Below are 14,068 nucleotides of genomic sequence, written 5' to 3' on the forward strand. Positions count from 1 at the left end.
TTTTTCTGGTTCTTTGGGGGAGCTTTAGTCTGCCCATAGTTCTCAGAGCAGATTCCTGATTGAACCTTGTAGGCCTTGCTGTAGTCCACTTTCCTTGTAGCTTGGTTGGGAGCAGATGGCCTATTGATGGGGAGGGTGCCTACTATCTAGAGTCCCACTCTCAGGCCTAGTGGCAGGGAGTTTCGAGGGTTTCAGTTTTGTAGACTGCTATCATAGACCTAGAGCTGTGTTCCCAAGCTTTCCCAAGTAGCTACAGGAGCCTTAGGAACAGAGCTTATGTCAGTATTCTCTTCTGGAAAGGGGTTTGGATCAGAGGGATTTGGGATCCCATAGGGAATTGCCACTCCCTGGGAGTGGATCCAATTGGGTTACTCACAAGGTCTGTAGTTGGTGGTGTGCTGGGCCACAGAGCCTGTGCTCTGGTGGGAAAGTTGGAGTTGGCAGATTCTCAGGCAGAGGGTCTGGGTGTGTGCCAGGTCAAGGTAGGGGGGTGGCTCTGCTGATGTAGAAATGTCTCCTCTGTGGTGGCATAGGGAGTCCTGGAACTAGGAGGACCAGGTGGAGGTTGGTGCAGCAGGCTGGAGTGAACTGTAGGGGTCCGTGCTAGTCTGTAGCAGAGGCGGTGGGAGGTAGCAGGCAAGGGTGGGTAGCTTTGGAGGTGGCTGCCTGTGGCTGCTAGGTGTGTGACCAGAAATGCCTACAGAAGCTTGGTGGTGCCGCAGCTCTCAGAGCCTGCGATCTGCCCAGGTGGCAGCAGGGAGGGAGCAGGTCACAGCGGAGTCCCCAGTCGGCAGGGCCATTAGACCATATAGTATAGGGCTATGGATTGGCTGTGACTGTGGTTTCCTGGGGGTTTTTGCAGGGTTGGGAAGGGATTGCGCCCCTGGGGATCCTGCCAGCACTGCAGGCACTGGCAGGGATTACCCCTTCGTGCAAATTTCTGCTGATTGTAATGGTGGTATTGTTGAGTTCACTCCTTCCACATAGCTGCCATGGGAGGAGGGATGGTTTGGAGTACGGTACATTTGCCAACTCGGAGAGCTTCACCAGATTTCCTCATAACTTTCCACAGGTCTAGTATGTTAGCATTCAGTGCTTTATTCCGTTTTTTTCTGGTTAACCACCTGTAGAAAAATAAAGCTAGATCCTTATATAGCACCATGCACCAGAATCTACACTAAATGGATCAAAGTCTTTGGAGTTAAAAAAAGACATCCTGAAAACATTACAGGATGGAATAGGAGAAACCCTAGGTCTCCTTGGCATAGGTAGAAATTTTTTTAATAGAGACCCAGAAAACAACACATCAAAGAAAGGTTGGAAAAATGGGATTGCATGAAGCTGCAGAGCTTCTGCATGGCAAAGGATATAGCTAGCAACATCAATAGAAAGCCGACAGATTGCAGGAAGATCTTCACTAGCCATACAACAGATAAGAGTCTTGTATCTAAAATATACTTAGAACTCAAAAAAAATCTCCCAACAACAAATCATCAAAGAAACATCTGCCCAATAAATAAGTGGGCTAAAGACTTGCAGAAAAATTCTCTGAAGAAGAAATAAAATGGCCAATAGACACAGGAGGAAATGCTCAACCTCTCTAACCATAAAAGAAATGTAAATCAAGCCAACATTGAGATTCCACCTCAACACAGTTAGAATGGCTATATTCAAGAACCCTAATACCAACAGGTGCTGCAGGGGATGTGTCCAGAAGGGAACCCTACTGCGTTGTTGGTGGGAGTCTAAACTTGTTCAACCACTTTGGAAAGTAGTATGGAGGTTTCTTAAAGATTCCACATAGAGCTCACCTTTAACCCAGCAATCCCATTTGGGGCATTTACCCAAATGATAAGCAAGACCATACTAAAGCTACCAGCACAACTATGTTTATGGTGGCATTATTTACCATAGCTAAGGTATGGAACCAACCCAAATGCCCCTCAGTAGATGAATAGATCAGGAAAATGTGGCATATACACAATGGAATTCTAGGCCTCCATCAGAAAGAATGACATTGCCCCATTTGTTAGGAAATGGAAAGACTTGGAAAAAATATATTAAGTGAAGTAAGTCAGGTGCAAAGAAACATAGGTCCCATGGATTCCCTTATTTTCAATGACAAGTATATGTCTGGGACAAGTAGAAAAGGTCAAAAGCCATATACATATGACCCAATAAGATGAAATCAAGCTTAATGAAACCCAAGATAGGGACACAAGTGTTTATTTTCTTTCTTTCTATTGTTTCTAATGTATTTACATTATTGTGATTATTTTGTTGCTTTGTATGTTCCTCTCCCATAGGAGGGACTGTACTTGATGTTCTTATAATTTGGGGAGGTGAAGGGAAAAACCAAAATGTTTAAATAGGGATATGGGTTCAATCATTGCAACAATGAGATGTAGAAGACACTATGTTGAAAAATGAGCTTTACAATTTAGGTGGCAGGGGAGATTGGGGGGTAGAGTATTTGTGGAAGAAGGAGGGAAGGGATGGTAGGGGAAAAACAAAGGAGGAGGCAACAATGCTTGATAAGAAATGTACTCATTACCTTGCTTGTGTTATTGTAACCCCTCTGTACAGTATTTTCATAATAAAATCTTATTTTAAAAAATTTGGAAAAATGATTGGAAAAGATAATAGTGAAAAGACCATAACAAAGGGAGATAATAGTAATAACTGCAGATTAAACAGGAAGAACCAAATATACGTGAGAAAATTTGAATTTAAAAGGTAATCTCCACTCCTTGAGATTAACACTACTACAAAAATAAACAATCAGGGTAATCAGAGGATGATGGTGGAGTAGAAGTTGGAGGCTAAACAAGCTCTCATATAGAAGCCAGTTTTTGTGTTCCAGTGTACAGTCCTAGGCTAGAGAATCACACTAAGAGTGCCATCACAGTATAGGGAGTTTGGCCAGAGAGGAAAAATCCAGGTAAGGAGACAGATTTGAGCACTTGCCAGTAGCCATTACTGTGGTGACAGCAGTGGCAGCAGAGGCGGCCATAGTCACCATACCAACAAAAAGAGTCCCAGACAAAGGTACCAGACACAGTGGGCGATTGGATTCCACTCATGACCAGCAAGAACTGACAAGGAGCCAAAATCACTCTGCATATCACAGACCATAGATTGCCCAAGAATCAAGAATCTGGCTGCCAAGCACTAGTGGCTCATGCCTCTAATCCTAGCAATGAGGAGACTGAGATCTGAGGATCCCAGTTCAAACCAGTGTGGGCAGAAAAGTCCGTGAGATACTTACCTCCAATTAACCACTAGAAAACTGGGAGTGGTGCTGTGGCTCAAGTGGTAGAGTGCTTGCCTTGAGCTGAAGTGCACAGGGATAGTGCCCAAGCCAAGAGTTCAAGCCCCACAACTGACAAAAAACTAAAAATAAAAGACTCAAACGTGAGTAAAACCCTCACATCCTCATTCATTCTCAGGGAGCAGAAGAGGTAGTGCCTTCCTTCTTCCACAACCAGAAATCTCCATCTTTGATATTGACAGCTGAGTAGCTACCTCCATCTCAGGGCTTGGAATAAAAAAAAGTCATTTAGCAGGTCACAGGAACCTGACCTGACCTGCCAGACTCAGCTCCACCCAAGGGAAAGTCAACCAGCCCAAGCAGAAAAGCTCTACCCCAGGAGGAGTGACTTTCTTCACTGGGTAAACAGAGCAAGAGGCTGCCCCTCCATACAGCAGCCTAGACAAACAATTGAAATTCAGTAAACATAAAACCTGAGAATGGTTCTAGGCTTGGCTCTGAGTGTTTCAGGAGCTAACCCCTCAGGGAAAAGCTACGGTTTGCTGAAAAGCATCAACCCTACCAAGAACCTAACTTCATCACAGCATCTCCAAACTAAGGAAACAGCCATCTCCCTCTTTTGTGATACTCAAAGCAGATCTCCCTCCCACTGAACTAGTGTGGGAGGAGGATCACCAAATCCTGGGTAATGCTGAGCATTTTCCTGCCTGCTGAAACAAATTGACTTAAGAAACCAGTCAAGCCACAGAAACACCAAACACCACAAGCGGACCAGAGACTCCAAGAGAATGGTTATGGACAGAGAGGATATACAAGATCTTCCAATTTTCAGCCCCTCCTTCGAAAAAAAAATAAAAAAACTGTTTTTTCTACTTTTTTTAATTTTTATTTTTAACAGTCTTCTATTAATCTTTTTTCTCTCATAATTTTATATTACGTGTGTGTGTGTGTGTGTGTGTGTGTGTGTGTGTGTGTGTGCTTTATCCTTTAAATCTCTTTTGACCTTGTGGTCTTCTTTTTTCATTTTCTTCTCTCCATTTTGTTCTCTATTATTAGACCTTATCCCCCATGGTATACATACTTTATCCAGAAATTTGTTACTCAATTCATAACCTCTTAGGCTAAACTTCTTTAATAACAGTATTATCTCTTCATACCCAGCTTATCTGGGACATAGCAAAGGCAGTACTCAGAGGCATGTTTACAGCTCTGAGTTCCTACATTAACAAATTGGACATATCTGAAACCAACAATTTAATGACACATCTGAACCTCCTTGAAAAAGAGCAGCAAAATAAACCCCAATCCAGTAGATGGAAAGAAGTAATTAAAATTAAATCAGAATTAAATGAATTAGAATCCAAAAAATCATAGAAAGAATCAACAAAACAAAGAGTTGGTTCTTCATAAAAATTAACAAAATTGACAGACCCTTAGCAAATCTTATCAGAAAAAGAAAAGAACACACCAAAATAAATAAACTCAGAAGTGAGAATGGAGCTATCACCACAGAAACAACCAAGATCCAGAACAATATGAGGGAATACTTCTCAAAACGTTATGCTAATAAGTTTGAGAATGTGGCAGAAATGGACCTTTTCCTAGTAAATATCGACATGCCAAAACTAAACCAAGATGAGTTAAACCATGTTAACAGGCCCATATCAAGCATTGAAATAGAAACAGCAATAAGAGACCTCCCAGCTAAGAAAAGCCCAAGACCAGATGCTTTTACAGTGGATTTCTACAAGGCCTTCAAAGCAGAGTTCACTCCAATACCACTCCAACGCTTCAATGAAATTGAAAGAGAAAGTTCACTACCAAACACATTCTATGAAGCCATCATAACCCTCAACATGAAACCAGGCAGGAACTCATCAAAGAAAGAGAATTAAGATCTATTTCTTTGATGAACATTGATGCAAAACTTCTCAACAAAATTTTGGCAAATCGATTTCAACAATTCATCCAAAAACTCATTCACCATGATCAAACAGGATTCATTTCAGGGATTCAAAGCTGGTTCAATATACGCAAATCAATATAATTCAACACATCAACAAAAGCAAGAACTAGAACCACATGGTTATCTCAATAGATGCAGAAAAAGCATTTGAAAAGATCCAACACCCCTTTATGGTGAAGATTCTAGAAAAATTAGGAATCCATGGAACATTCCTCAATACAATAAACGCTGTATACGACAAACCTACAGCCAGCATTATACTTAATGGTGAAAACCTAAAGCCATTTCCTCTTAACTCAGGAATGAGACAAAGGATGTCCACTCTCTCCACTTCTCTTCAATCTAGTATTAGAATGCCTAACTATAGCAATAAGAAAAGATGCAAATGTAAATGGCATCCAAATAGGGAAAGCTGAAGTAAAACTCTCTCTCTTTGCTGATGACATGAACTTGTCTTTAAAGAATCCCACGGACTCCACTCCCAAATTACTCAAGCTGATTGAAAACTTGGGCAAAGTAGCAGGATATAAAATTAACCCTCAAAAATCAATGGCTTTTCTGTATGCCAACAATGAAAAAAGCCTGGCTGAAATCAGGAAAGCAACTCCATTCATATTAGCCCACAAAAAATAAAATACCTAGGAATTAACCATAGAAGTGAAGGACCTCTGTGATGAAAACTCTAAAAACGTCAAAAAGGAAATGAAAACACAACTTAGAAAGTGGCAACATCTCCCATACTCCTGGAAATGGCAATACTTCCCAAGGCTATCTAAAAATTCAATGCAAAACCTATCAATATTCCAACAACATTCTTCAAGGAAAGAGTAGAGCCAAACCAAAAATTTATATGGAACAATAAAAGACCCCATATAGCAAAATGGATCCTCAACAGAAAGAACAGTGCTGGAGGAATATCAATACCAAATTTCAAACTCTACTTCAAAGCCATAGTAATCAAAACAGCCTGGTACTGGCAAAAGAACAGACCTCAGGTCCAATAGAATAGAATTGAAAACCCAGAAATGAACCTAAAGACCTATAGCCATCTAATATTTGATAAGGGAGCTAAAAAATTAGAATGGAAGAAAGACAGCCTCTTCAGTAAATGGTGCTGGCAAAATTGGTTTACTACTTTTAGAAAAATAAAGCTAGATCCTTATATATCACCCTGCACCAGAATCAACTCCAAATGAAACAAAGACCTCAGAGTCAAAGAAGACATTCTGAAAATATTACAGGATGGAATAGGAGAAACCTTAGGTCTCCTTGGCACAGGCTTAAATTTTCTTAATAGAGACCCATAAACACAATAAACCAAAGAAAGGTTGGACTAATGAGATTGCATGAAAATGCAGAACTTCTGCATGGCAAAGGATATAGCTAGCAAGATCAATAAAAAGCCCACAGATTGGGAGAAGATCTTCACTAGCCATACATAAGACAAAGTTCTCATATCTAAAATATACTTGGAAATAAAAAAATTAAATCCCACAACAACAAATCCTCAAAGATACAACTGCCCAATAAATAAGTGGACTACAGACTTAAAGAGAAACTTCTCTGAAGAGGAAAGAACTATGGCCAATAGACACATTTAGAAATGCTCAACCTCCCTAGCCATAAAAGAAATGCAAATCAAAACAACATTGAGATACCATCTCAACCCAGTTAGAATGGCAATAATCAAGAACTCTAATAATCAACAGATGCTGGAGAGAATGTGGGCAGAAGAGAACCCTACTACTTTGTTGGTGGGAGTGTAAACTTGTTTAGCTACATTGGAAAGTAGTATGGAGGTTTCTCAAAAGACACCACATAGAGCTCCCCTATGACTCAGCAATCCCACTTTTGGGCATTTACCCAAATGTTCACAAACAAGACCACACTAAAGCTATCAGCACAACTATGTTTATTGCAGCATTATTTACCATAGCTAAGATATGGAACCAACCCAGATGCCCCTCAGTAGATGACTGGATCAAGAAAATGTGTTGTAAATATACAATGGAATGCTATGCCACCCTGAGAAATGATGACATTTCCCCATTTGTTAGGAAATGGAAAGGCTTAGAAAAAATTGTATTAAGTGAAGTAAGCCAGGCCCAAAGAAACATAGGTCCCATGATTTCCCTTATTTGCAATAATTACTATATGTCTGCAACAAAAAAAAAGTTCAGATAAGTTGATGTTACATGAAATGAACCCCAAGGTAAGTATTCAAATGTTTTACTTTTCTTTCTTGCGATCGTTTCTAACACATTTATAAGATTATTGATTTCTTTGTTGCTTTGTATGCCTGTCCCCCACGATATAACCCCTGCTTTGACTGTGTTTGATTTTGGTATAATTTGTGGAGGGGAAGGGAAAAAACAAATCATTCAAATAGGGATAGAGCTGGACCCATTACAACAATGAGAAATAGAAGTCGTTATGTTGAAAAACGAACTTTACAACTTTGGCTCACAGGGTGTGGGGGGGGGGGAGGATGGCAAGGGATGGAAAGGGGAAACAAAGGAGGAGGCAACAATGAGTGATAAGCAATGTACTCAGTATCTTGCCCATGTAATTGTAACCCCTCTATACGGTATTTTCACAATAAAAAAGAGAAGAAAAGAGAAAAGAAAAGAAAAGCAGCTAGTACCAGCCAAGGACCTGGCAAGGAGGGGAAGCTGGGAAGAAGGAGATGAAAGTCAAAAGGTACATCCCTGAAGCATCTGCAGTGTGGAAATTCTGGCTGAAAGTAAGGCCTACATTTCAGGCATGTATATTTGTATGTCTTTTTATATGTGCCTATGTGTCTTTTTATTGATAGAGATCTATACTATAGGTCTCCTTTCATCAAAGCATCTTGTGAATCCCCAGAGGTAATGTGTAAAATATTCACTGGGGCTCTACATCTGTGGCCTCCATCCAGGGAAAAACATGAATTGGAAAACATGTTTCTGTATTTGCCTTCTTCACCCCAGGAGTTATGCTTTCATCCAAGTCACAGACAGTGAAGCCCCAGAGAGGAAGTTATGGAAGATTTTGTGTCCAACATCTGTGTCAAGAAACTATTTTCATGAAAGCCATTTGGGATGATGTAACTTGATTGCTTCAGAGGATGCCATGGCCTATGCATGATGAAATGTCCAGAAAATGTTTATTTCTGTGAGATTAATTAAAGTTACAAAGGAGATAATCATACACAATGGAACAATTCACACACACACACAAAAATGTTCATAACAGCCATAGAACATTGGTAGTTGTAGGGGTAGGTTTCAGTAAGAAATACAAGTGCAGAGGCCTCCAGAAATGCAACCATTTACGTTGCCTGAGGAAGCATGCTTGTTTCATTTAGCAATTCCATGTCAATAACTCAAGGTCAGTGCTGGAACTGACCTTGAACTGTAATGTTCAGATCTCAGAGTACTGAGCTACTAGAATTACAGGCATGGATCACCAACACCCAGATCAATCTGTATTTTGTGATAGCATTTCACTTCCTAGAAGGCAATGAAATGGACTGCAGTCCTTTTTTTACATTTCCACTGTGATTATAGGAATGCAACTCTGTTGTGACTAACATCCACATAGGACTGCACCTGAATTCTGATTTCCTCAATCTCCACCTCTTATATAGCTGAGGAGGACATATATCTGAGACCCCACCCAGGTAAGACATCTCAGAAACATTTTTCCCAGCCTATATTCAGAAAATAATCTTCATATTCTCAACTAGGGTTATCAGAATTTGCCACTGATTTTTGGCTTAGTATTCTATTCTAGCAATAATGCACCATAATTTTCAGTGGGGCAACATTGAATGTACAGTGTGCTTTTGGGAATATAGCCACTTTCACAATGTTAATTTTGTGAAACTGAATGAAAGATGTTTTCTTCCATTTCCTTGTCCAATTTCTTATATCATAGATTTAATTTTCATTGTAAAGGATTTAAAGATCTTTTCTTAGATTTTTGAGTCCTAGGGATTTGTTTTTGTAAAGCCAACATTTGAAGGAATATATGAACTCAGCTTTGGGTTCATCTTTAGTGTCTCTGTTTCTTAGTGTTAATCTTTTGTCTTAATTTTTGTTGTAAAAATGTTGTACAGAGGGGTTACAGTTACATGAGTAGGGTAATGAATACATTTCATAGTGAACATTGTTAGCTCTTCCTTTAATTTCCCCCTACCATCACTTCCCTCCCTACCTCCCTAACTCCTCTCGCTACCCCCTACACCCCATCATTTTAAAGTTCATTTTCAATATAGTGTCCTGTACATCTCGTCGTCACAATGGGTCAACATGCATCTTCATTTAAGTGTTCTGCAATATCCCTTCCCTTCTCCCAAATACAAATATATATATATATATATGTATATATACATATATATGTATATACATATATATGTATATATATATATATATATATATATACACACACACACACACACACAAGGTGCAGAGCACCAGCATCCAATCCAGTGAAAACAGGGTTATACCATGGGGAAAGAACATACAATAGAAACAAAAGAATCACATAATGTATTATAAGTACATTAAAAACACTAGCAAGAAAGAGAAGAAAAAACCTCTTGTGTCCCTGTCTTGTGGTACATTTTGCTTAATATTTTTTCATATGGTTGTATGTACATAGCCTTTGACCTACTCTGCTTGTCCTAGACATGTACTAGTCACTACAAACAAGGGAAACCATGGAACCTATGTTTCTTTGGGCCTGGCTCACTTCATTTAATATGATTTTTCCAAGTCTTCCCATTTCTTTAGTGTGTTTTATCTTAATAAATTAAGATATTTGTTTGGTCCTAATCAACAAAAGAGATCCTATTTTTCCAACATTAAGTAGATTGATTTTTGAATTTTATTTTTTGTGTTACGTTAAATTTTTATTCGTGCATATGGTTAAAATAGGTTTCATTTCTTAGTTTTATATGGGCACATAAAGGCTTTTGTCCAAATGTCCTTAGATCCAGTACATTTTGTTTCCTCTAAAATTTTAAATGATACTCATGGTCTCCATTATTTTATTTTCATTCATGAATATGAAATCCCCATTGTTTGATAGACTATATGTAAAACATTATAAGCAACAAAGAATCAGATGAAACCATGGCATTTGATTCCCAATACCACACACTCCCTCTCTCTGTGTCTCTGTGTCTCTCTGTGTCTCTGTCTCTGTCTCTTTCTCTCTCAGAAGATCAGAAGATAGGTAAATCATGACTCAAGGGCCGAATCCATCCTGCCTCATATTAATAAAGTTTTATTGTAATAAAATATGGCTATATTTTCCTTGTTCCCTTCTTACCTATGTTCTTCTACCTATTTACTCATGAACTTTTCTTTTACATGCATTTACTTTCTCCTTATTTCCCATTCATCCAATCTTACTTCAATATGCCAACCCATCCATGTGTATATTTTCATTTCTTCATTTACGAGAAAAATGTGTAAGATAACTGAAATCTTAAAAAAATAGCAAGGACTACAAAATAATATGCAAATTCACTGAAACCACATATTCTCCCAACAATTTCACATCATACAATGAGGATTCAGTATTTTACTCAATAGTATAAATTAAATTTTATTAATGAAATGCCTTAAATGAATAAGGGACATAGTGAAAATAAATAAATAGGAACTAATGAATATTTTGATATCTTGATTACTATACTGAGGAAGTTGAAAATTAATTGCATTTTCTCTTGTTAAACATTATGCCCTCAACAAAAAAACATACACACAATATTTTTGCCAAATATTGTCATATTATAAACTAAAATTTTAAATTATACAAAGTTATAGTACATTACATAGACATTTATTTATTAGAAATGTAAAAATAAGAATTGTTTGAAGTCAAACTGTGGAAGAAAGTGTATGAGACTCTGATTTTCAATAAAAGACAAACAGCTAGAAATGGAGTTGTGATTCAAGTGGTAAAGAATTATTGAGTGAAAAAGTTAAAGGACAGTATAGGCCCTGAGTAAACATATGCATAAATGAATTGAATTAATATGAGAAGAAACATGTAGCGAACACTAGTAGAGACAAGAAATGAGTGCAATTGTGTCTATATCACTTAAATATGTGATTTTGTAAACAATGTGTGGTATAGACTAGGCCAACCTATTTGAACCAATAAATGATGCTTTCCTTATCAAATTAAGAGTTCTGAAATATGATTAATTAAAATGTTCATGTTTGAACAGATTGTAAGAAATGATATTATAAGAAATAATCTTATATAATTAATATTCAAAAATCTTTGGTCAAACTAATGCATAGTGATAAATCAACCATAAAATATAAATGATATACAGGCAAGAAGGGGCTTACTATTATGAATAATGGACTTTAATATTAGGAAAAATGCAACAAATCTTATATATTGTAATCTTCAATAGCGGTTTAATTTTTGTAACATATACATTTCAGTCCTAAGTTATATGAGAGAAACAGTGTGAAAGGGAAGAGGAATACAAAGAAAGAGACAGAGTGAGACAAAGAGAAAGAAAGACCAGGACAGAGAGAAAAGTTCCATTAATGAGACTCAGGATAATTTCAAAAGGTGAATGTATGAGAGGAAACATACAAGTATTGAATAAAACAATCTCTAAATACAACATTAAAAGATGTAAATTTGTGAAGAAGAAAATATTAATGAAATAGATTGGAGAGCTCTGCAACATGGTGGTGTGCAGACAAGAAGTTAATAAACTGAAAATTTTAGAAGAGTTATTGAGAAAGACAAGAGTGAAGGATATTAAGAAGAGGGTATAACAGAATAAGTGCAGATTAAATAGAAGCAACCAAAAACATAGAAGCAAAACTCAAGTTTAAATTGTGATCAACATCACTTGTGACTACCACTGTTAGGAAACTGCACATTAGATCCTTAGTCTTTGAAGTATAAATTCTACAATATAAACTGTGACAAAAGACATAATTACTGTAGATTTAGATCAGACCTTGTGTATACTAATCAAACCTATGTGCATAATCTTAAGAATGTTTATTTCTCCTACTGTATTTCACCCTGAAGCCATGCAGAGAATTTCTATTTGGCACTAACAAGATGGTGTAACACTTTGGAGCAAAAATGCATCCCAGTAGGCCAGCACTGGAGGCCAAGATAGAGAAGACCTCCACAGCCACCATGACCTTCCCCTTGGCACTGTGATAGACAGGCAGGAATGTGAGCCACACACTGCAGAATACCAACATGCTGAAGGTCAGGAACTTGGCTTCATTGAAGGCATCAGGCAGATTCCTGTCCAGAAAAGCCATAGTGAAGCTGGCCAGAGCCAAGGAGCTCAGATATCCCAGAATACATGAGAAGGCAGAGAGGGAGGCCTTGTTACACAGGATGATGACATGGCCATGTTCAGAGTGTGCACCTGTGTCCAAAAAGGGAGAAGAGGTTCCCAGGCAGAATCCACAGAGGGTCACCTGGATGAGGGTGCAGATGGGAATGATGAAGTTAGGAGCCCCAGATACCAGCAGCCACCTCATCCTTTTCACTGGAGAAGTGGCCTTGAAGGACAGAACCACAGTCACTGTATTGTTTAACACTGTAGAAACAGCCACAGTGACAATCCCAAATGTAATCTGCTGCAGGATGCATGTGACTGCATTGGGATGGTCAAGAAACAGCAAGGAACAGAAGAAACAGAAGATGAGAGAGATGACCAAGATGTAGCTGAGAGCCTGGTTATGGCCTTGACAATGGCAGTGTCTTGTTGTTTTGCAAACACCCCAAGAACAGCAGCAGTTAGGATGCTGAAGCAAAGGGACATACAGGCCAGAGCTATACCCAAGGGATCTTCAAATGCCAGGAAACTTGGAGCTCTCAAGAAGCAATGAGTCCTCTGTGTGTTGGCATACTGATGATCTGGACACTTCACACATTGCTCCATATCTGGTGAGACATGTACATTACCATTAATTCTTTCTATAAACCTCATTTTGTTCAAAGATTTTTAGGAAATTTTTCACTTAGATGAAATCCTGAGATGTCAGCATTTAGTATCATAAAGGCTGTTTTCTATTTTTTCCAGGCCATAACCACCTCCTGATTTTATCTTCTTTATTCATACTTTTGTTATTGTCTAAGTAATGTACAGAGGGTTTACATTTAAATAAATAAGGTAATAAGTACTTTTCTTGTCAAACATGTTACCCTTTCCCTCATTTTCTGCTACTTTGCCTCCCCTGAAGATTTCCCCCACAAGTTGTACAGATCATTTCCAACATATCGTCTTGTGTATTTTGCTGTTGTATTGCTTCCCACTTTGTCCTTTATCTCATCATTCTGTTTTTCCCTTCCCTTCCCTAATTCAGATAAACATTTCTAGGTTATGAACATCAAATACAGTGACAACAGGCGATATAACAATAGGGGGATATATATAAAAATAAAACTTGCATGAAATCACATAGTACATTAAAAAACAACAACAAAGAAAGACCTCTTCTGCCTGTATCCTGGAATACAATTTACTTAGCTTCACCTTGAACATAGCTATTGAGCTATTCTGCTCATTTGCTAAGATAATCCTAGACATATACTAATTATTTCAAATAAGGGAAACCATGGAGCCTATATTTCTTTGGGTCTGGCTTACTTAATATGATTTTTTCCAAGTCTTTCCATTTCCTTACAAATCGGGTGGTGTTTATGCATCCATCAGTCTCTTTTATTTAAGATTATTTTCACTCAATGACTATTACAAATATTGATAATGTAACAGTTGGGCTACTATAATATCTTATCAAATTTTTTACACTACTTCTCACTCTTATTAACAGTTCTTCAAT

General features: G+C 38.1%; 1 protein-coding gene across 1 annotated transcript; it reads right to left on the reverse strand.

The window, feature by feature from the left end:
- Positions 1 to 12,253: 12,253 nt before the first annotated feature.
- LOC105998704 (vomeronasal type-2 receptor 116-like) lies at positions 12,254 to 13,167 on the reverse strand. The gene is given in 2 exon segments (XM_013033493.1): positions 12,254 to 12,966; positions 12,969 to 13,167. Coding segments are annotated over 2 exon segments (912 nt in total).
- Between the last annotated feature and the right edge of the window lie 901 nt (positions 13,168 to 14,068).

The sequence above is a fragment of the Dipodomys ordii genome, unplaced genomic scaffold, assembly GCF_000151885.1.
Source record: "Dipodomys ordii isolate 6190 unplaced genomic scaffold, Dord_2.0 Scaffold171, whole genome shotgun sequence".
Lineage (NCBI taxonomy): Eukaryota > Metazoa > Chordata > Mammalia > Rodentia > Heteromyidae > Dipodomys > Dipodomys ordii.